Here is a 25,070-nt window from a genome sequence, read left to right as displayed (position 1 = left end):
TGGAGCTTGAGAGGTGCTGCAAAGAGGAATGGGCAAAAACTGCACAAAGATAGGTGCACCAAGCTTGTGGCATCACATTCAAGAAGACTTGAGGCTGTAATTGCTGCCAAAGGTCCACCAACAAAGTATTGAGCAAAGGTGTAAATAATTACATGTGTCAGTTCTTAGTTTATTATTTTTATAATTTGCAAAAAATAAACTTTTTCATGTTGTTATTATGGAATACATAATATTAATGAATACATAATGACTGTATTCATTTTGTAATACAGCTGTCACATAAAATGTGGAAAAAGTGAAGCGCTATGAATACTTTTCAGATAACCGTAGTCACCTTTGATTTTCATGTGTATTGAATCGTGAATAGGTGTATAGTGATTTGTATCCTATCATGGAGCAAGTATATTGTTCCACCATTGGTGAAATCTAGTTTTAATGAAATACCTTTATTTGTCTGTTATACTGCAATCAGGGCTCTGCAGAGACTGCATGCGTTTGTGCTTTAATTACTCAGCTACCAGTGTGTTCAATATTTTGCAATCTATTTTTTATTTTGTTGTTCCATTAAAGCTCTAAAATTCTGCAAGAACAGTTTCAAAACAGGCCAACCTCTTTCAGACACAACAAATGGTGGTTGTGCTAAACCTTTCCAACATTGCTTACATCCTCCTTGGAAAGTACAGTAAGGAAGGTTCTTTTTAAAGCTTCATGGCTCAAAAACAAAAAGCCTGTAATTTAATTTTCCCTACAAAGTCAAAGTATGCTTTTATGAGGAAGGAAGCTAAATTACAAAATGAACCACTTTTCTCAAGCAAGAATAACTTTTCCCTGAAGCAAATACAGTATATGCTGCCCCAATGGGGATCTTTAACGCTCAAGCAACTGCAAACTGGATTATGCACAGAGAAACACAACCCGAGGCCAAAAATAAATAAAAATAAAGATAAAAGGTATGCTGGACATGGTACTGGCACCTTTTGATGAATTTACAGTAAATCATCACTTCCACACCAGGTTTCTTGACATGAGTCGGGGGATGGCTACATCAACATTTTCAAGTGACTGTTTGTGTGTTCATTCACATCAAACATTCCAATCACGGTATTGTGTGGTAAATCTGTGTGGAGTGGGCAGTTGTCAAAAACTGAGTGACTCTGCAAGAAGACGATGACTGAGGGAAGCCGTTAAGACGCCCATGACAACTCTGAAAGAGCTATAAATGTTTGTGGTTGTGACTGGAGAAGATGTGCAGAGCACAATGTTTGACTTTCATCACCGGTCATACAGCTTCATGTTCAAGTAGCAAATAGGACTTTCTTAAAAAGAGATGATGAAATTCCAGATAGTTTGCCTGAAGGCACATATGGGAGATGCAAGCCTAGATTTGACTGGTTTTCTTGTATAAAAATCCTTCTTTGGCCCTTATTTCACTTTATAAAAGCCCTTTGCTTTGCTGAAAACATTTTATTTTTTTATGTTTTCATAATACAATATTGGTTTGTTTGCATTCATTTCTGAACATATTTTAAAATATGACCATGACTATAAATGGCTGCCATGGTAAAAACGAAAAACATTGTGAACATGCTGAGAAGTAGGCTTACTGGGGGAGGATACTTTGTGTCAGCTCAGTAAAAACACAGCAGACTAGGATAACTGATGAGACATTTGAGAGTGCGTGAGGTCTATCAAGAGGAAGTATTAATGGTTTGTTGCTGGATTGCATTTTGCAAGATAAATGAAGCATTACTGTGGACTATGATGGTCATTGGAGCGCCACCTCTGTGTATGTCATCGTCACAACATGGACTATGGTAAAAGTGTGATTGGATGCAGTACAAGTTGAAGTCACAGTTTTGGGTGGATTTATATGTCCCCCGATCGATGGATCGAGTAGAACTAACTAACAGCCAATTTATGAGTGTATGCAACACAGATCACATGTGATTAGTGCTGAGCTTGTGTATAGCTCGGATTGTGCCGCCCATGTTAATTATTGAGTAGAGATCTTCTGAAGGGCAGAGAAACAGAAAAGTGTCGGTGCCTGTTTAATACCCTTCAATTTGTCACACATTGATAAAGTGACTCAACCTTTGCCTCGTGCGTGCTGAAGGGAAAACATTACAAAATGTAAAAAAAACTAGATATCTGTGAGAAAACTTGCAAAATGATACCCAGCACTCTGCCACAGAAGTTTCCTGCAAGTACTACAGTATATATTGGTGATAGGAAATATTTTGTGATATGTTGGCATTAAATTGGTCAGCCTCTGCACTGAAGAGCCCTTAAAGTCTGTTTATACAATTTGTCATTACATGATGTATAAAACAACAATGAAAGGTCAATTTATTTTAAAGATGTTAGTATTTTCTTTCACGCACATCTTCACATGTGTGCTAAAATGGTGTGATGCTGAGGAGCAGCTGCATTTATGAAGTAAATACAAGCAACATACAGTGCCCTCTAACAGTATTGGAACACTTGGTATTTAACATATTTTAATTTGTTTATGCCATTTCAAATACAAAAAATAAAAATTTCTAAGATTTTCTTTGTTAAACTCAAACAAAGAAAATCTCTACAACCTCATAAAGTGGCATAGAGGATGATTTTCTAAAAAAATAAGACCTGAAAGTTCAGCTACAATTTGCCAGAAGGTACATCTGAGATGCCTAGATTTGATGTTTTGGTGAAAGAAAATCCTCCTCTGTACCACTTCATCATGAAGCTGTATAACTGGGATACATGCTCGGCTTTTATTTGCTGATTTCTCTTCAGCTTTTAACTTGATGCAGCCTTGCCTTTTAATTAAGAGGTTAAGGTGTGATTTTAAATTGCCTCACCAGATGGTTGAATGGTTGGCGGACTTTTTAACGAATAGGAGACAGAGAGTTTTGGTAAATGGACGCGTTTCAGACTCCTTAGTTTTGTCCACAGGCTCACCACAGAGCTGTGTTCTTTCCCCCTTGCTTTTCATCTTATATACAGATGAATGCAGAAGTGTCAGGCAATGCAGCTATTTAGTTAAGTTCTCTGATGATACTGCTTTGCTGTCCCTTCTTCAGGGAGAGGAGTCAGGACATGGGGAGGCCCTTGCTGATTTTGTTTCATGGTGCGATACAAATCACTTGGAGTTAAATGTATCTAAAACGAAGGAGCTTATAATTGATTTTAGACATAAAGGGTTTGCTATAGACAGCATTATTCATGGGAAAGCTGTAGAAAAAGTTCCTGCATATAAATATCTGGGCACTTTTTTTGATGAGAAGTTGAGATTCGACGTAAATACGGCAGACATTGTGAAGCAAGGGCAACAGAGAGTGTACCTCCTTCGCAAATTGAAGTCCTTCTCTGTCAGTCCTGTTATTATGGGTCATTTTTATCCGTCCTTTATTGAAAGTCTTTTATGTTTTTCTTTCATCTGCTGGTTTCCTAGCCTGGCACTGAAAAGATAAAAGTAGCTTGCATAGTATCACAAAGACATGTTCAAAGATCATTGGAGTGGAAACCAGAGACCTAGCTAGTTTTGTGAACAGCAAATGGTGAGGAAGGCAAATTGTATTTTGTCTTCTCCCGGACATGTGCTGGCAGGTGAATTTTCTTTGTTGCCTTCGGGCCGTCGTTATGTTTCACCTGTCTGCAGGACGAATCGGTTGTTAAAATCTTTATTCCTTCTGCTATCCATCTTTTAAATTCCTTGTAAGGTGTGGATGTATGGGTATGTGGATGTAGTATGTTGCACATTTTATGTGGATGTAGTATTTTTTTTTTTTTTTTTTTGTGATGTGCCGGTATGCAGGCTGCTGAAATTAATTGCCCCTGGTGGGATGAATAAAGTTGTCTAAGTCTAAGTCAAAACATGCACTATGCAGTTTCTCTCCAATCACAGCCACAGAAGCCTATAACTTCTTCTGGGTTGTCTGGGGTCTTGGTGGTTTTCCTCACTCTTCTTGCACAGTCACTCAGTTTTTGAGAACTGTCTACTCCATGCAGATTTACCAGAGCGCCATACTGTGTATATTTCTTCATAATTGATGTAAATAAAGTCCAAGACAGTCAGTGACTTGGAAATGTCCATGTATCCATCCCGTAACTTGTCTGGGAACAAAGAACTGGCAATAAAAGTGATTTACAGGTATAATACCAAAGTATTAAATTACTTGTGAAACCAATCATCTTGGCTTTTATATTTTTAATTATACCATGGTCAGTGAGAATTCCATGTCGAACTGGGGTGCATTATTTTTGTGTATACGCACACGTAGTTCGGCGAGTTAAGTCACTGTTATAATCACTCCACTCTGGTCGTCACCACAGCAACGCGCAAATCAGTTGGCGCATATCAGCTGTGTTTTGACAGGTGAATGACAGAAACGCGATAAAACATGGATTTCCATTTTCGAACTGGACAAGATTGAAGACGGGAAAGAAGACGAGAACGGTTCTATCCTTGCGGGCTGCCGAAGCACTCCGCATCAACATCAACAGCGAGCGTAGTCTCTGGACCTGTTGCCAGAGTTGGCCGCAGCTCCATACAGCAGAGAGGGGGGTGGTGTGAGTGGCTCACTGCGGCGCGAACCCGCAGACTCGGTAAGCACATCGGAGGCAAAATATCTTGAGACTGGTATAAAATAGTCCCAAATAATATTTGTGTGTTAGCTCACTGTGTGGAACCATGGTATAAGCGGATTAAACAACTCGAAGCTGTGCATTATACGGTTTGAATGCACGACGTGGAGTCTAAAACACCACGACGTGTGGGACCATGGTATAAGCGAATTAAACAACTCGAAGCTGTGCATTATACAGTTTGAATGCACAACGTGGAGTCTAAAACACCATGACGTGAAGTGGAGTGGTGTTACTCTGCGAAGTGCATTCAAACCGTATAATGCACGGCTTCGAGTTGTTTAATCCTTACTTAATTTATATCAAGTTGTAGAGATTTCTTTCCATTTGAGTTTAAGGAAGACAGTTTTATAAATTTTTATTTTTGTATTTGAAATGGCATAAATTAAAATGTGTGAAATGCCACATGTTCCAATACTTTTGGAGGGCACTGTACATGCTAGTGCACCATACAGATCCAGGACCAACTGTACAACTGAACAGCATCAAGGGCTGATGCCTACCCTGTATGCGCTACACACCGTGATATTGCAACAAATGTACAAGTAAATATACATATGCCTGTAATGGTGTTTATGCCTATATAAGACTTCATTATAAAGGTATTCATACCAATTAACTGGAAACATTTTGCTGTCAATATATGCTTTAGATTATGCATTCAGGCTACTTGGTTGTTGAAATATTGAGTTTTCGGCCCTAATTTTTCTTGACCTTTGACAAAAACTACTTCAAAATCTAATGACTTCTGGGCATCTATACAAGTAAAATTAGTATGACGGAAAAAGTATGACGGAAATCCATCCAGTTACAGTGAGGAAAATAAGTATTTGTACACCCTGCGATTTTGCAAGTTCTCCCACTTAGAAATCATGGAGGGGTCTGAAATTTTCATCTTAGGTGCATGTCCACTGTGAGAGACATAATCTAAAAAAAAAAAACAAAACAAAAAAAAACCCTGGAAATCACAATGTATATTTTTTTTTTATAATTATTTGTATGTTACTGCTGCAAATAAATATTTGACCCCCTACCAACCAGCAAGAATTCTGGCTCACACAGACCTGTTAATTTTTCTTAAAGAAGCCCTCTTATTCTGCACTCTTTACCTGTACTAATTGCACCTGTTTGAACTTGTTACCTGTATAAAAGACACCTGTTCACACACAAACATTCACACTCCAACCTGTCCACCATAGCCAAGACCAAAGCGATGTTTAAGGACACCAGGGACAAAACTATAGACCTGCACAAGGCTGGGATGGACTACAGGACAACAGGCAAGCAGCTTGGTAGAAGACAACAACTGTTATGATTATTTATCAGAAAGTGGAAGAAACACAAGATGACTGTCAATCTCCCTCGGTCTGGGATTCCATGCAAGATCTCACTTTGTGGGGTAAGGATGATTCTGAGAAAGCTCAGAACTACACATTGTAGGACCTGGTCAATGACCTGAAGAGGGCTGGGACCACAGGCTTGAGCAGGTCCAGGCCCATTTGAAGTTCACCAGTGACCATCTGAATGATCCAGAGGAGGCATGGGAGAAGGTCATGTGGCCAGAATAGAGCTTTTTGAAATCAACTCCACTTACCATGTTTAGAGGATGAGAACAACCCCAAGAAAACCATCCCAACCGTGAAGCATGGGGGTGGAAACATCATACTCTGCGGGTGCTCTTCTGCAAAGGGGACAGGACGACTGCACCATATTGAAGGGAGGATGGATGGGGTCATGTATTGCGAGATTTTGGCAAGCAACCTCCTTCCCTCAGTAAGAGCATTGAAGATGGGTCATGGCATATATATATATATATATATATATCTACACATATATATACATACATACATATATATACAGTGGTGGGCACACTTCCGATAACATAATTATCGAAGATAATGTTTTCAGTATCGGATTATCTTTTTAGATAACTTTAAAAACCATTATCGGACCAATTACCTTCCGATAACTTTTAAACCGATAAACAAAATAAACAAAGCTGAACAGCGACAAGCATTTTTAAAATTAGTTCAGCACCCACCTGTTCAAAGTTTTATAACAGACGCATAGTTATAACCTTTGCAAACAGAAGAGAACTGCTTGTATAAAAAGCATCTCAATTCTCTGCAAACAAAGGAAAACAGCCCCAAAAGGAAAAAGTAAATAAAACATTTCCTTTAACACCATACCGATATGCTGGCAATATGACCTAAGTCATCCAGAGGCATACATTTTTAACTTATGGTTCAAATTTTAACCAAACTAATTTTGGACAAGTTATTTAAAATTGCTGTCATGTCTGAAGTTTCATAAAGTAAAAATATCAGATATATGTTTTAGTTTTAAAGTAATGTGGTAATTTTTAAGGTTTTGTGAGCACATGCTCTGCCCCGCAGCGCATTTTGGGTAGGATGATGTAATCTCAGTACGTCACGATAGGACAAATGTATTTCAGACACTCTGTTCAGGCTCCACGGACAACAGCATTAAACTCTAGTGCCTAAAACTCTCTTGAATATATTCTCTGCATTTATAGACGCTGATTTTTTTAATTGCGTTTGTTAAATTCCACGCATTTTAAATGTGAGCAGACAGGGATTGTCTAGAATTTGTTTTGAAAGCCTCTACTGCCATCTAGCATCTACTGGCCAGTAGTGTTCATGGCAGTGTCTGGGAACCAGTAGATGGCAGTGTTCTATTTATTTTGACCCCGGTTATGTCAGATGATTGTCAAATCAACTTTTTTGCTTTGCAAATGGCTTTTTTTTTTTTTTTTTTTTTTTTTTACAAATGAAGTTTAAAAACAAAACAACTGCAAAATAATAATAATAATAACAACAACAACATTATTACAAGACAGCTCTGCAGTGTTTGCACAGGCACAGTGCGAATGGTTGGATGCTGCTTGTAGCTTTCAGCAGCAGGATAACCTCACGACGGCCGACCACAATAATATATCAAACAGGTTTGATTCTCATTCGACCGGCGATCAGGAGGTGGTCGTCAGATGTTGACCGCAGCTTGATACTCCATGAACACTACACGATGCAGGACGCACGATTAACCTGAAACTTGGTCCAAAAAATTCCTGCATGTAAATCATCTCGCACACTGTAAAGCACGTTTTTACAACATCAAATGAATGTTGTAAAGAGAGAATGTGGAAAAGATTTTGCGATGACACTTCCAGGGCTCCGTAAAAATGCCTGTTTTTACAAATAAAAAAAATGGAATATTTTACAAAAGCACATTTAAACACCAACACACGACAGACGTCACATTAACGTGTTGGTTTACATAATGAATGACAACCAATCAGTATTTAGCAGAGGCACGTTTACCCAGAATCCTTTGCGATCTGTCTCTTTGTTACAAAATGTCAGAATTAGTGCATTATTCAACATTAAAAGATATATGTTATATTTTAACTTTGTACAAATGACAGAATTGACATTAATGGAGTTCTTCTATCGGTATTAATGTTATTTATAAATCAACACCATAACTCAATATGACTATTTTGCAAGACCTCCGCATGACCGGAGCTTTATTGTTGATAGAAAGCTGGCTTTACGGCTGCTCTCAGGGTGCCTCTGTGTTGAGAGGGCTGTAATAAACAAGAGCTTCCAGCAGAGGCTGAATGTTGAAAGAAAAAAGTGTGGTCTCATTGTTTGGGTCTCGGGGTGCCTCTGTGCTCGGAGCGCTGTAATAACAAGAGCTTCCAGCAGGGGCAGACTGTTGAAAGAAAAAAGTGTGGTCTTATTGTTTGGGTCTGTTATTTTTAATATTATTAGAAGCTATTAAATTTGTTTTACTAGTAGCTGTAAATGTGCGAGAGATAATATTGGAATTTATCTGTTATCGGTTATCTGTAAGTTCCGATACATTTTTGGGTGGTTTGTTTTATCTTTATCGAAGATAACTTTTCAGTTATCTGATTATTTGTTATCGAAGTTAATTTTTTGGTTATCTGTGCCCACCACTGTGTATGTGTATATATATATATATTTATAAAAATTAGACACCTGATCTTTTCTTGTAGTTATGAGAAAAGATCTCGTAATTATGAGATCAGCGGTCAAATTTTTTTTATCCAGTGAATGTAATATGCTTCCATAATGGTGCATCTGCTCATCTGATTTTATTCTGTTTGTTCTTGTTACATAATCTTTGAAAAAGATTGAGAAGTTGATAGCAGTTATTGCTTTTTGAGTTACTGATTACACAAACCAGTTGGGATGGCCTAACCACCCCCACTCATTTACACTTTGCCATACAAGTCCTATGCTGCTACCAGTGGAGGAAATGGCGCATCAAATCTAGACAAAACTCAAATCATCTCTCCTTGAAGGCATCAGCAGGAATTATATTTTCCTTCATGCACATCTTCATATATACAGTTGCCATTGTGGGACGCTTCACTGAAATGCAACAACTGACTTAGGAGGCGTTACACTTAGAAGGCTCATGGACAGGCAGGGTGATTCCTGTGTATCCTCCAAAACACTGCAGTTTTACAGCATTCCCAGGTTTGAATCCCAGCCTGAATGAGCTTTGCTGCACGTTTCTCCCTACTTCCTATCTCTCAACTGTGACTGTAAAGGCTGAAAAATATGAACCACATCACAAATATGAATTTGTCCTTTCAGTGCTCTTGCCCTAATGTGCAATCACCAGCTAGTGGTATTTGCTGAGACTCACAGGTTAGTGCTGACATGTTTAATCTGAAGGTATAGGTCAGTCCTTTCAATGTCCACACTTAAAATTATACCCAAAATACTAATGCAACATCATACAAAAATGGAGAGCAGTGAGCTAGATGTTTGAAGTTTACAGGTGCGTCAATACTACATATGTGGTACCCACCTCCAGATCTGAGCTAACTTGAGACGACTCATCTGAGAGATTCAAAGAGCAGAAACTGTTGACTCGGATTAGTTGCACTGTCCTGTTCAAAGGCAGGTTCTCCACCTTCTCCTCAGACGTCGACACTTCCTTTAGGCATATTTAAAAGCAAGAATATTTTCTATGTTCATATTAAGATGCAAATAAAAATCAAATGCTGAATGTTACACATTTTATTTGCCGTTTTTAAAGTCCATAAAACAAGCCATGTTTTGCTTACTTGTGGTGCAGACTGAATGCTGACATCCATGTAATGTCCCATTCCATTCATTTTCAATGCAAAATTATCCTTTAAAGAAAAGATTGAATAGTATTTAAACCTGCAGGATCCATATAAACATGATTAAAACCTTACAAAACAATACCTACACTTTGTTTAGAATAATTCCAGTATTGTAAACAGTAAAAGAAAAATGTTCATATCTTCACTGTACTAAACTGCATTAAACTTATTGCATAAAGATATCAGGCTAGGATATTAAATACAACTTATAGCACAAAAACAATGAATTACTTGTATCTGTGCTGATGAATGAGCTTGCCATCCCTCCACAATAGTATCCTCAGTGGAGCTGCCCAATTCCCCCAAAAGGCTCACGTTGTCCGTGGAAAAGCTCCCAGACTCTAGAGTGGTTCCTCTCTTAGTCTCTTATTACAATGAATGATGAGAATCTGACAGTGTTGGGTTAAAGGTTAACAGATCACAACTGATCCAAAAGTTCAAAGTGGGCGATTGCTCACATTACCTCGACTGCACAGGCCGTTTTCAGCGGTAATAATTGCTGTACACTCTGGTGTTCTTCAAAGAGAGCTCAAATATCATGCGCTTTGCATTTCTGTAGTGGCTCATTACTGTCTGTGCACGAGGGGTGAATCTAATAAATTTATTTCAGTTTTCAACAGCATTGCAAGGAGAGCAATTTATCACATTTAAGTCACGTTTTCCAAAAATATAGAGTAGTACTCAGGAATGTTCATACTTCTGCCAAGGCACATCTGACCCATCAACCACATTATCCCAAAGTTGTATTCCAAGCATTCAGCCACAATTATTTTAAACTGGAGTCCATGCATTAATTCATGAGTAACTGACAAAACAGTTGTAACTTCTGACAACTGCACCAAAAATCACACTATAATTTGACAATGTTTGCTTGTTCCACGAGGCTGCTGAGGTGCTTGAGCCCATTTCTAACAAACCTGGTGAGTGCATGTACACTGATCCCAGAATTGCCTTTAATGGGTTTGTCTTGGCCAAAGCTCAACATGCAACATGCAGTGGGGTCAAATGTCAAAATTCTTGTTCATCTATCACTTTGGCTGATTTCCAATAACTTTGACATGTGGATGACAGTCAGCCTGAGAATTACTCTCAAAGGGGTTGTTTTCGAAACTGTCAAGGCCATTGAGATTTTTCCACAGAGATTTGAGCTGAACTTGGCACTGGGATCAAAGTCATGTATGCGTGCTTGTCAGCCTACTCCTCCCATGTCCTTTTTGCTGATTTTTTCAAAAATTGCTATGTCAATGAAGGTTGGACTTGAAAATACCCTTAAAAATTGTTTTTGGCAAGGGATACGGTCAAGGAGTTTGACTTTTAAGCTGATTTGAACCAGATGTGGTACACACTTAAGTGGATTCCAGAACTATCCTGGTGAGGTCAACCAGAAGTCAATCATTTGAGTGAAGGTCAAGGTCTTTGGTGACAAATGTCCACTGTTGTAGCTTTACTGTCTTCATGTACACGGGTACCACTAAAGAGTTTAATAAATTTGTATTTTGTCCATGCCCCGCTGTGGACATGCTTTCGAATCATCGTGATGAAAGCCATCATATAAAATGAACAAACCCACAGATGCATGTGAAAACAAGACTTCCTTGGTGGTGGCGATAATACACAAAGTTCAATTTAAGAAAAAAAATTAGTCATACATAAACAGAAATTTAATGTCTAAAACAGATGCAGTTTTGTGTGAATTGGCATAACAGCATGGATCCAATGAAAATTAGCTAAATTAAAAAAATATGGGTAAACTACAGGTTTGAATAGGGGTTAGTATTAGAAAGCCTGTTGTCTCCCCTTGTTGGTCACAGCAGAGCACTACACTCTTTCAACATATTAAGATTTGCGCTCATACATGTTACATATATGAATAATCTGTTGAGCTTCATGGCAGCAATTTACAGTTGAAGCAGGACCAGAAATCTCTCATCTCTAACTCAAATTGTGACCGCAGTTTGATTAATATTGGTGGCAGCCACCAAAGATGAACAACAAGTCCGGACACTTTTAATTACATTTTCACAATCATCATAATATACACAGTGCAAAATGGTAAATGGACTGCATTTATATAGCATTTTTCCACCCGCATCAGAAGCTCAAAGCACTTCACAATTATGCCTCACATTCACTCATTCATACAAACACACTCACACACCAGTGTCAGGCTGCTACCATGCAAGGCGCTCAATACACACCGGGAGCAACTTGGGGATTAAGGACCTTGCCCAAGGGCCCTGACTGATCTTCTGGGCAGGGTGGGGTTTGAACAGAGGATCCTCTGGTCTCAAGCCCAACGCTTAACCACTAGACCATCACCTCCAAAAAACAGCTCGCAAAAGACTGCTTAAGGCCCAAAAAATAAGTACTTTTTTTTTTTTATTTGCACACACCAAGACATGAGGTAACATGTGTCCCTCAAGTGCTGACACTGAATGGTTTTACAGTGAGCAGAGAGGGAAGCAGGTAGCAGGAGTTCAACATTTGTATTTTCAGTCAAACAGGGGTACATCGGCAAAATTGAAGAGCCACAAATTATGTTGGTTCATTTATTTATTTATTTTATTTATCCCAAGTCATTCTGTCATTGCAGCATGCAGGCTGACTCTTACATAGTTTGGATTAATATGACTGAAGGGTTTGACAAGAGTACATGCTCTGAGGGCTGCTCTAGTTTAATTTTAAAATCATATTTAAGACATTTGGTCAGGAGAGTGAAGGGGAAAGTTTACAAGACAGCAGTGAGACCAGCTATGTTGTACGGCTTAGAGACGGTGGCACTAACAAAAAGACAGGAGGCAGAGCTGGAGGTGGCAGAGCTGAAGATGTTGATGTTGGCCAATATCTACTTTAATTTTGCTGATACGTAAACATTTCCTTTACCAAATAAACAAAGCAGAATAACACTTTGGCTGTTAAAAATTGAGTCATGACAGTTTGTCCAGCAGAGGGTATTATTTACAATGTTGTTAAGCATAGCTGGGACCTCCATCACTCACTGGTCACATTAGCGCCAACAGACTTAGGCAAAGTGACCATTTGCCAGTCATTTCCAAATCAGAGTGGGCATTTTACAGTAACAAGAGATAAGTGGGCGTTTTGCCACTAGCTAGGCGGGGCCAAAACAGACAACATATTTGATGTAAATGCTGAATGATGCAACACTGACTGCCGATCAGAGTGAAGGAAATCTGAAGTACGTTGATTGGTTGTTGGCTATATTTATAAAATGTCAAGCCCAAATTACATTTCTTTGTCATAAGAGTTTGACAACAAAATGTTAGGAATCACTGAGTTTTTTATGTATATATTGGCAGATATATTAGTATTGTATGTTTTTTTTTTTAACTTAGTCTCCAACATTGATATCACACCCCCCCCCTCAAAAAAAAAAAAAAAAAAAAATCCAAAAGGGTCAGGCTCTAGCAGGGACACATTAGCTAAAGCCATCTAAACCTGGCAGAATTAGTAATTAGTTCCACCTGCAATGGAGTAGAGAAGGATACAAGAAGCTGCAGGCTGGCAGAGCACACTGCTGACAGCAGCCAAGGCATGACTCTAACAAATCCAAACTGGGTATGGGAGAGTAGTATAGCTGAAGCATAGAGGGCACTGGCCAGAGAACAGAACCCTCCAGAGATCATATGGGCCCATGTCACCATCTGGCCTCTGTGCTGTAAGAAAAATAAAGGTTACCTTTAAAAAGGACTTGATGCTTGTGTTTTGAATGACAGTCATTTATGTCACTCACTGCTCTGCAGACTCCAGGAAACTTGGAGGTGCAGGTGATGATGAAGGCAAGCAGGCCAAGTATGTAACCAAGAACTTCTGTATTGTCCTGCTAGAGAACATAAATTGCAAATGGTAAATGGACTGCATTTATATAACACTTTTCCATCTGCATTAGATGCTCAAAGCACTTCACACATCAATGCCTCACATTCACCCCAATGTCAGGCTGCTGCCATGCAAGGCACCCACTACACACCGGGAGCAACTAGGGGATTAAGGACCTTGCCAAATAGCCGTTAGTGATTTTCCTGTCAAGCTGGGATTTGAAGCCAGTAGGTTTTTTTTTTTTTTAACTGTCAGGTATGAGTGAAATGTTTATGCACATGCAAAATATTTACAGATTGTGCAACAATACATCACACAGTTCCATGTAGCTGCAGCATTGTCGTAGTCTTACATGGAGGGTGACGTGTAGCAGTCTCCTCTGGCTTGGGGGCCAGTCTGCTGGGCTGGACCTCACTCTGGACCTTAGGTAGCCTCCTGTGAACACCATCAGCACACTCATTGCAAGGAGGTGCTGCCTCCTTCGCCTCCTCATAGCCCTCAGCCGCCTCACTGAAAGCATCACACAATGCATCCTTTTCTTGATTATCTAGATAACATCTAAGTAATCACGTCCTCTTGGCTAACCAGCTGGGTGCAAACTAGCTAGCTTTACAGTGACACCTACAGCATCACTAAAGCATTACATTGTGGCAAGTTCTAAAATTATCATCCTCAAACTCAAACTGAAAGCAAATCTCTAAAATTTTATTTATGGGTGATTCTTAGACTACGGGCACTTATGTCCTTTGATCATATTGTATGAAAAACAGAAAAAAGGGGAAATTTCACACTTTTATAGTTATCAATACAATGAAAGTGTGTTAAGAAATTTGTTCTAGTAGTCTATGATGACTTTTTCACCTTTTTTCAGCATCATTATATGCAAATATTGCCGTTTTGTTCTTGTCCCACACCCAGACATTTGATCTTCAATGATAAAAATGAATGGTAAAGAAACATTTTTTCTAATGTTTTAAAATATCTCTGAATAAAATATCAGTAAATTAATCATAACATAATTGGGGTATTCAATGTCATACAACTGTTGTGTTTTTTTTTTTAAACAAAATGTAGTTGTCCCACACTATTGCCGTAATTTCCACCACAACACTGTAATGTCCCTAAACAGTTTGTATGAAAGATTGTTTGGGTAGTTTCTATGGAGATAAACAGTGACATCAGAGCACATGTATATAGCGCCAAATCACAACAAACAGTTGCCCCAAGGCGATTTATATTATAAGACAATGGTGTGGTGGAAATTACATTTACAAGGCCAATAGTGCCCGTAGTTAAAGAATCACCCTTAAATTAAATAAAAAATATCAAAGCCAAGATAATGGGTTGAATAAGAAATGGGTCTCTATGGTATAACATGCAAATAATCAGTTTTATTGCCAGTTTTCACAAGTCGGTGGATAATACATGAACATTTCCAAGTCACTGTACACAAACTCCTTGGAACATACATTTCTGCCAGATGAGCCAAAGAAGACAATAGCTGAGTTTCCATTACAAATTTGCCCAAACGTTTAGTGATATTTTTGGAATTTATTGAATGCCACTGCTGGGCTCTGTCCTCTCACAACAATGGTTATTCTGACAAGGCTCTCATCAGAATTGTTCATTTTGATCATAATGGCAACAGAAGGGTAAGTCTTGCTCAATAATACCATTTCATTGTTATTTTCTTCTTTTAGATCCAATATTACCATAACATCATATTTTCTATGTCCTGTTAGTATCATGTATTTTGTGATGCTTTTTGCACATCATGTGAACTATAACAGCAGAAAAGTGGTTCCTTTACACTTTTTTCAAAATGGAGCTCTTCAAATCACTTGAATTACCACCTCATGAGAGCATAAAACCTTTTTTGCAATACTGCAAGTATTTATTTCTTCAAACATGCGTGTTTCCATGCAGGATATTTTCAATTCAATACATCACTTTGAACAGTTTGGAGGCTCATGGAAACCTGCCAACTGACAGTCTGGATCTTAAGCCTTGTTGATGTTAACACTCAAAATGTATTTATTTATTTTAGCATATCCAGATTGTATCAAGCTTGATGTTTTTGGCAGCCTGGAGAGCAAAAACCAGGAGATCAGATTTTTACAATACGGATGGATGGATGGATTTTTTTCAAGCCTAGTGGTGCAGGTTAGCTAAAATTTCCATAACAATTATGCATTTTGTAATAAAAGCATAAAATTTGGTATACATATAGCCAAAGGTATTTCAAATAAAATTCGATATTGGGCCATCATCAATTTTTAACATTTCATCCATGGCAATGATTTTACAAAAATGACAAATGATTGAGGTAGAGTTCAGCCTATCTATGGCTGAATTCTATGGAGTTATGGGTAAAAACAGCAAAAAGAATGACAAAGGTCAATTTCAGTATGTACAGGGTCAAAAGTTAAAATTGCACCAGATTTGGTAGAAAGTTATGCAAATTATTGGTTGACTTATAAGATTTTAAAAAGGAATAGTTTGCACCATCTGTCATGCTAAGTTATCATGTCATAGGGTAACATATCACATGTCATAGAATCCAATGGACGTCAACCTTGTTTGACCTTGACTGTGGAGACCAAGCATTCAACACAGTCAAAACTATTCCATTACAAATGTTGAGGTCTAATGTTCTAAAAACTTTCTGGACTCACACGCCATTCCAACACATTATAGAAACTTTGCATGATTTATTGCCACCCTTGAAAAGTGTTAGTTACCTATTTTATAAATACTACCCAATCAAGAGACTGTGGATCCCCATGGGCAATGCGCTAGTTTTAGTTTAAATATCTCTGGCTACATATGTGCCAAATTTGGCACTTTTATGACAAAATGCACTTTTTTTTTGCGATATTGCCCTCAAGCGGCAACACTCGAGTTCACATTTTGACCCCAACCACGAAGTGCAGTTCTTTGACTGGCCGCTTGAGGCTGGCTCCAAAACAGAGCACATTCACATAGAAGACCATTTTAAGATATCCAACTTTAGAGCAGAAATAAACATGTTCATAGCCTGGTATTAAAAAAAAACAAACAAAAAAAAAACAAAAACAGTTTTGGTCTCTGTAGATAGTTTGCTCCTCCATGACAACTGTACGGTGGGTGGGGTGTGTGTGTGATTTTTTTCCCCTAACTTCTTAGTATAAGACATTTTAATTAATAAAATTCTGTATAATTGTGGGCATGGTTGCTTTGAGTGACAGCGACTGTGTACATCAAATCCTCCTGTTGGTGTCTCCCACCGAAACGGAGCTGCTCACTTTTGTGTCTGTTTGCAGTATTTTATTACAAACACCTGGAATAATATATCTTGTGCGGTGAAATGCCCTAAAGGATCATCTAAGGCGTCCCTGTTGCACTACTGATGCTGAGTGACTCCCTTGTCTTGTTTAATATTGTATGCCAGTGGTGTTTGCACTTTTCTGTTGGTAGGTCCACTTAATGTACGACTACTGTGGAAATATGCGGCAGGTAAGTTTTACAGCCCACACCAAAGTAAACCGTTATGAGAACCACCACGCAGTCCCCCAAAATATGAGTGAACACCCAAATCCAGGTTCGTTGTTAGCTGATGGTTTGGACTCAGAGAGAGGGGCATGTTCAGGCTTTGTTCATTGCGTACACAAAGCCACCCACACGCTACCCTGTTATACATTAATGAGTTCATCGTGAATAAGTGCGGTGGGGATCTTAACATGATGATGCCCAGGAAAGGGGGTCATTTTGGCTGTTCCAGGCCTGTACAGAAAACCAATGGGTGTTGTCAATCAATCAATCAAATTTTTTTTTATATAGCGCCAAATCACAACAAACAGTTACCCCAAGGCACCTTATATTGTAAGGCAAGGCCATACAATAATTATGTAAAACCCCAACGGTCAAAACGACCCCCTGTGAGCAAGCACTTGGCTACAGTGGGAAGGAAAAACTCCCTTTTAACAAGAAGAAACCTCCAGCAGAACCAGGCTCAGGGAGGGGCAGTCTTCTGCTGGGACTGGTTGGGGCTGAGGGAGAGAACCAGGAAAAAGACATGCTGTGGAGGGGAGCAGAGATCGATCACTAATGATTAAATGCAGAGTGGTGCATACAGAGCAAAAAGAGAAAGAAACAGTGCATCATGGGAACCCCCCAGCAGTCTACATCTATAGCAGCATAACTAAGGGATGGTTCAGGGTCACCTGATCCAGCCCTAACTATAAGCTTTAGCAAAAAGGAAAGTTTTAAGCCTAATCTTAAAAGTAGAGAGGGTGTCTGTCTCCCTGATCTGAATTGGGAGCTGGTTCCACAGGAGAGGAGCCTGAAAGCTGAAGGCTCTGCCTCCCATTCTACTCTTACAAACCCTAGGAACTACAAGTAAGCCTGCAGTCTGAGAGCGAAGCGCTCTATTGGGGTGATATGGTACTATCACCATCCCTTGGTTATGTTGCTTTAGACGTAGACTGTGGGGGGGTTCCCATGATGCACTGTTTCTTTCTCTTTTTGCTCCGTATGCATCACTCTGCATTTAATCATTAGTGATCGATCTCTTTTTCCTGGTTCTTTCCCTCAGCCCCAACCAGTCTCAGCAGAAGACTGCCCCTCCCTGAGCCTGGTTCTGCTGGAGGTTTCTTCCTGTTAAAAGGGAGTTTTTCCTTCCCACTGTGGCCAAGTGCTTGCTCATAGGGGGTCGTTTTGACCGTTGGGGTTTTTCATAATTATTGTATGGCCTTGCCTTGCAATGTGGAGCGCCTTGGGGCAACTGTTTGTTGTGATTTGGCGCTATATAAGAAAAAAGTTGATTGATTGATTGATTGATAGATATATACACATATATATATACACATATATATATACACATATATATACATATATATACACATACACACACACACACACACACACACACACACACACACACACACACACACACACACACACACACACACACAGTCTATGGTTGCCCCACTAGCCCTTTCAATCTGAATGGCTTGGTCACGGTCACTCAAACATTATTTCAAATTGTCCCCCTGCTTCACTCGCAGCATGACACGAACAACAATGATGTAGTTCTGGAAAGACAGAAGTTGATTTGAGGCACTTTACCTGTGGAGTTGTAATAAGTGGAAAAAAGTAGAAAAAACAGCCAAAAACAATGGAGTATTTCAGTCGCATCCTTGCAATTGTAGAAAAACTTTGCGTCGTGACGCCTCAAGTATATTGGACAAAAACAGGCACAATTTGCTGTCTTTGTTTTTCCTGTTACCATAGCAATCAATACGGATAAGACTATGTCAATGTGGACACAGATCAGATGTGGTCACTTGTCATAATGTGGACAGTTGATTAGTGAGGTCCAATTTGTATCAGATTTACAATAAATCCAATTTGAACAGGAAGTGTAAACAAGGCCTTAGTCAGTCTGCTGCAGGTGCTTCAGTAAAATGTGGAACAATGTCCCCTGCATCCTCTAATTCTACACACTTTAAATGTAACTTACCCGTTTTTGATTTCCAGCACAGGCACAGAGACAGAACGCAGGAAAGAAAATTCACAGCATCCACAGCAGCAGCAAAAGCACTCATTAGAACCTAAACATAAGAAGAGTGGAAAGTGGAAACGGGAAGGGTTTTTTTTCCCCTCCCTGAAACTGATGTGTCTTTAAAAAGTGGTACCAGGATGTAGAGCTGCCTGGACAGGACGGCTCCAGTGGTGCCGCACAGATTTCCAAGGAAACAGTAAAAAAAAGTCGCCGTTTCTCTTCGATTTTCTCCCTGAAACGTGCACCTCTGACAAACGAGCCTTGAAGAAATAAAAATAATAATAATAATATCAATTTATTTACAGTCACGTCTTACTTAATAACCGAACAAAAAAACTACTGAAAATGACTTACACCAAACACGGCGGCAGTAACAGCAGAGCAGAAAGAGCGCAAAGAACGACGGGAAGGCAAAGTTTGTCTGCGTCATTGGACAGACAGGTGCGGAGAGACTCCACGCAAAAAGAGAGTAAACCAGACACAAACGTGTTAATGCTGACGGTAGTCTGATCAGCTGAGTTCAGCGTATGCCACCTCACGTCCGTTTTTTGTATGCTTACGTTCATTTTTTTTTTCTAAAAAAGAAAACGCATCCCTACTGGCCCGCCTCATCATATAGGGAATGACGTTGACTTTAGGGAGGGGCTTACATGTAAACCCCGCCCACCTCAGAAGCGTTCACACCAAATTTAATTAAGGCTTCCACGGCAGAATTTTGGATTTCCAAAAGTCACATTCCTCTGACCGTCAATATTTTAGGGATGGAGGAACCATCCCATGGCGCATTGACGGTACCACAAGCAACTACCATTGATTATACAAAGATATAAGCTTGGGGCCATAAGACCTGACGAAGGAGACCCAAGTTTACACACAGGAATTAGTGTTTTGTTTTGAAGGTTCACTAGAACCTCAGGATCATAACTAAGGAATTAGAGCTAGAGACAATATATGTCCATAGTATGGAGTAAAGCATTACATCTTATTCCTGCATTTAATTTAATAATTGTTTACTGGAAATATTTTCAAGTATGATGCTGCCTGCACAGGCAAACTGGGCCCACATCTATCCTCCAGTCTGTCTCTTAGCACCGGTGCACCACAAGGCTGCGTGCTAAGTCCATTGCTTTATTCCATCGATACATATGACTGCATTCCCACCCATCCCTCAAATACGATAATAAAATTTGCTGATGACATTACTGTGGTGGGACAGATCTTCAACGGCAATGACGCAGCCTACAGAGATGAAGTTGAAAGCCTAGCTGAATGGTGCACAGAAAATAATTTGACCCTGAATGTCAAGAAAACCAAAGAGATCATAGTTGACTTCAGGAAGCGCAAGGATGACCCCTCTCCCTTAATCATCAAAGGTGAAGTAGTAGAGAGGGTCTCTTGTTTTAAATTTCTGGGAACCTGGATCACTGAGGATCTTAAATGGGAAGTTAACACATCTGCTGTAGTCAAAAAGGCGCATCAGAGGCTTTATTTTCTACAAACATTGAAGAAGAACAACCTGTCGGCTGAGCTGCTCAAGACCTTTTATCACTGCTCCATCGAGAGTGTTTTAACCTATTGCATTAAAACATGGTTTGCAAACTGCTCTAAATCAAAATCAAATCAAATTTATTAATTTATATAGTGCCAATTCACGATGAAATCGTCTCAAGGCGCTTCACACAACATAAAAACAGAAAAAACTGAATTAAAAAATTAAAAAAATAAAAAGACAACCATAAAAGAATACAAGAATAAAAACACATCATAACACTAATGATAAAACAAGGAAAACAAATGAGTCTACATGATTTAAAAGTTTCCACAGTATCCGACTGTCGTATGTGTGCCGGGAGATCGTTCCACAGAGCAGGGGCATGGTAAGAGAAAGCTCTGTGACCGGCAGACTTTTTATTCACCATGGGAACACATAAAAGTCCTGCACCCTGAGAATGCAGGGCCCGAGCTGGTACATAGGGGCTTACCAGGTCAGCCAGATAGGGAGGTGCAAGTCCATGAACAATCATAAACTAATAACAGTACCTTAAAATCCAATCTTGCAGCAACTGGAAGCTAGTGTAGGGATGCCAAAACAGGCGTAATGTGGTCAAATTTTCTGCTTTGTGTCAAAAGTCTGGCAGCAGCATTTTGAGCCAGTTGAAGACCCCTAATCCTAGACTGCGGTAAACCAGAGAATAGAGCATTACAATAGTCCAATCTAGAAGAGACAAATGCATGAATTAAAGTCTCAGCATCAGCCATAGACAGGATGGGACGAATCTTCACTATATTTCACAAATGGAAGAAAGCAGTCCTCGTAATGTCTCTAATATGGAGGTCAAAAGACAACATAGGATCAAAAATTACCCCACTTTATCCGTATGATGTATAACACACAAACCTAAGCTAAGCGCTAGCTGATCAAATTGATGCCGATACCTCGCTGGACCAAGAACCATCACTTCAGTCTGATCAGAATTTAAAAGTAGGAAGTTACTAGACATCCAACTTTTCACTGATGCAAGGCAATCTTCCAAAGATTTTATGTGAATGAGATTACCAGCAGTTATTGGCATGTACAATTGGGTGTCATCAGCATAGCAATGAAAGGCAATCCCAAAACGCCGCAGTATATTCCCAAGGGGTGCTACATAAAGGGAAAAAAGCAGAGGGCCTAAAACGGATCCCTGCGGAACCCCAAACTTCAGATCCCTAAGATCAGAAGAAGTGCCATTGCACAACACACAGTAAGAACGACTAGACAGGTATGACGTCAACCATGCAAGGGCAGTTCCTGTAATCCCAAATTGATTCTCCAGTCTGTCCAGTAAAATATGAGCCACAGTATCAAACGCAGACTCTGAAAACAACAAGAAATCCATCAGTCATAAGAACGGCAGAAAAGATCATTGGTCTCCCTCTGCCCTCATTGGATGATGTTTTTAGGACTCGCTGCCTCCGCCGAGCAAGCAGTATTCTGCAGGACGGAACAGACCCCTCACACCACCTTTTTTCTTTGCTTCCATCCGGCAGGCATTATCGGGCCTTTAAAGCCCACACCACAAGGCTGAAAAACAGCTTCTTTCCTAGAGCTGTTACAAAACTGAACAGCTCCAGTTGGAACAATTGCATTATTCTAATTAGAACAAGGGTGGACATGTGCAATATTTGTTTTTAAATATTTTAAATTTTTAGGTATATTTATTAGTTTTTAAGCTATTTAAAGTTTTTTATTAAGTTGGGTATTTTAATGTTAATTGATGTTTTAGAGTGCAATATGGTACATGTGCAGCATGGGATAAGTGCAATATGGGACAATGACAATGTGGGATCAGTGAAATACAAGTTATGTTTGTCTCCGAGCTTGCCTCCCCCCAATCTCCTGATGTTTTTAATATTTATTGAAGTATGTGCGAGGGTGGCCATTGTTTTTGAGAATGCAAAAGCAAATTTCGTTGTGCTGATTGCTGTGCAATGACAATAAAGGTGATTCTGATTCACATCTTTTTTGTCATTGTTGCTCCATATATTCACCCCTGTAAGTGAAGTCTTCCTACCATGTATTTGTAGTCGTTTTCATGAAAACATAATATATGATTGATACCATTTCAGCAATTTTTGACAATACACTGGTAATTGTTTGTGTATTTCCCATCAGGAGTGCACAACAATGTAACTTATTTTCATAGGCCAAGGAAGAATAAAATAAATTTTGATGCAGATCTGAATCCGTTTCCATTTGGTTAACATTTTGTCTTCTGATCAACAGCACCTCCACAATATGTCAGCAATATTACAGACAGAAAGAAAACACTGTTGGGTCTTGTTGGAAGTATGAGCTCTCAATCTTCTGTATGGATGTAGACATTTTTGTACTCTCTTCTGGAGAGAGCTGTTCGAATGGCCCAAGCAGTGGGTCACTCCCCTGAGTCTGGTCTGCTTGAGGCTTCATCCTCAAAAATGCCAGAGGGAGTTTTTCCTTAACAATGTTGTCTGTGTGCTTGCTCAGGGGGTTGATTAAGGTTAGACCTTACCTGTGGGAAGCAGTCTGAGGCAGTGTTGTCGTGATTTTGCGCTATATCAATAAATAAAAAAAATAAATATAAACATACAGTAACAATTACAACGCAAAAAGGCTTCCCTTTTAGGTTTGATACCATCTGAGGTGAACTCCTGGGGAGCCTGAATCCTTAAGGACAAACTGAAGTTACAAGACTGTTGCCATGTTACAGTGTGTGCATTGCATCGCAAAATAAGATGGAAAATAATTAAACTCATTAACAATGATAGTAGGGTAAGTGACCTCTACAGAGGACAAGACTAAATTTCATTCATCATCGAGGTTGTGCTCTCCACTTGAGTTTTCAAAGAACCGTTACTCTTTGTGTATATATATATATATATATATATATATATATATATATACACACACACACACACACACACACATACATACATACACAGAGAATACTGTGAAGGTTTAAGCAGATATCTCAGACGCAACATGAGTCACATATACAGAGACAAAGAAACTAACGTACACTCATTTAATTCTAAAATTAATTTAGCTTTTGTTACAGAAACATATGCAGATAAATACATAATAAACACGTTTATACGAGGGCTGTCCATAAAGTATAGGTCCTTTTAATTTTTTCAAAAACTATATGGATTTCATTCATGTTTTTACGTCAGACATGCTTGAACCCTCGTGCGCATGCGTGAGTTTTTCCACGCCTGTTGGTGACGTCATTCGCCTGTGAGCACTCCTTGTGGGAGGAGTCGTCCAGCCCCCCGTAGGAATTCCTTTGTTCGAGAAGTTGCTGAGAGACTGGCGCTTTGTTTGAGAAGTTGCTGAGAGACTGGCGCTTTGTTTGATCAAAATTTTTTCTAAACCTGTGAGACACATCGAAGTGGACACGGTTCGAAAAATTAAGCTGGTTTTCGGTGAAAATTTTAACGGCTGATGAGAGATTTTGAGGTGATACTGTCGCTTTAAGGACTTCCCACAGAGCGAGACGTCGTGCAGCACTCCCAGGCGCCGTCGTCAGCCTGTTTCAAGCTGAAAACCTCCACATTTCAGGCTCTATTGATCCAGGACATCGTGAGAGAACAGAGAAGTTTCAGAAGAAGTCGGTTTCAGCATTTTACCCGGATATTCCACTGTTAAAGGAGATTTTTTTAATGAAAGACGTGCGGACGGGTCCACGTGTCGGGACTCAGCCGGCGCGGTGCGGCGGCACAGGAAAAACACCTCCGTGTTGATAACCATTTGTAAAATCCAGGCGGCTTTTGATGGCTTTCAGTGGAGTGAGTATATGAGAAATTGTTTAAACAGCTGGACATGTTCCAACTTGTCCTTAAGGCTTCCAACAGAGGTGTTTTTCCTGTGGCGGAGCGTCGCGGCAGCTGCGAGCTGATGCTGCAATCCGCCCGCACGTCTTTCATTAAAAAAATCTCCTTTAACAGTGGAATATCCGGATAAAATGCTGAAACCGATTTCTTCTGAAACTTCTGTTCTCTCACGACGTCCTGGATCAATAGAGCCTGAAATGTGGAGGTTTTCGGCTTGAAACAAGCTGACGACGGCGCCTGGAACCGCTGTACGACGTCTCGCACCGTGGGAAGTCCTTAAAGCGACAGTATCACCTCAAAACCTCTCATCAGCTGTTAAAATTTTCACCGAAAACCAGCTTAATTTTTCTAACCGTGTCCACTTCAATGTGTCTCACAGGTTTGGAAAAAATTTTGATCAAACAAAGCGCCAGTCTCTCAGCAACTTCTCAGACAAAGGAATTCCGACGAGGGGCTGGACGACTCCTCCCACAAGGAGTGCTCACAGGCGAATGACGTCACCGACAGGCGTGGAAAAACTCA

At 39.6% G+C, this 25,070-nt stretch overlaps 1 protein-coding gene across 1 annotated transcript in view; it reads right to left on the bottom strand.

Moving 5' to 3' along the window:
* tmem44 (transmembrane protein 44) overlaps positions 1-19,767 on the bottom strand; it is a 49,981-nt gene extending 30,214 nt beyond the window's left edge. The window contains exons 1-6 of the mRNA XM_034179953.1: positions 19,551-19,767; positions 19,330-19,456; positions 19,155-19,245; positions 14,007-14,164; positions 13,569-13,658; positions 13,324-13,491 (exon numbers count right to left, since the gene is read on the bottom strand). Of these exons, the coding sequence (XP_034035844.1) occupies positions 13,324-13,491; positions 13,569-13,658; positions 14,007-14,164; positions 19,155-19,245; positions 19,330-19,456; positions 19,551-19,762 (846 nt within the window). The 5' untranslated portion in view covers positions 19,763-19,767. The remainder of the gene's footprint in view (positions 1-13,323; positions 13,492-13,568; positions 13,659-14,006; positions 14,165-19,154; positions 19,246-19,329; positions 19,457-19,550) is intronic.
* Between the last annotated feature and the right edge of the window lie 5,303 nt (positions 19,768-25,070).

The sequence above is a fragment of the Thalassophryne amazonica genome, chromosome 10, assembly GCF_902500255.1.
Source record: "Thalassophryne amazonica chromosome 10, fThaAma1.1, whole genome shotgun sequence".
Taxonomy (NCBI): Eukaryota; Metazoa; Chordata; class Actinopteri; order Batrachoidiformes; family Batrachoididae; genus Thalassophryne; species Thalassophryne amazonica.
This window is presented reverse-complemented; position numbering and strand designations above follow the sequence as displayed.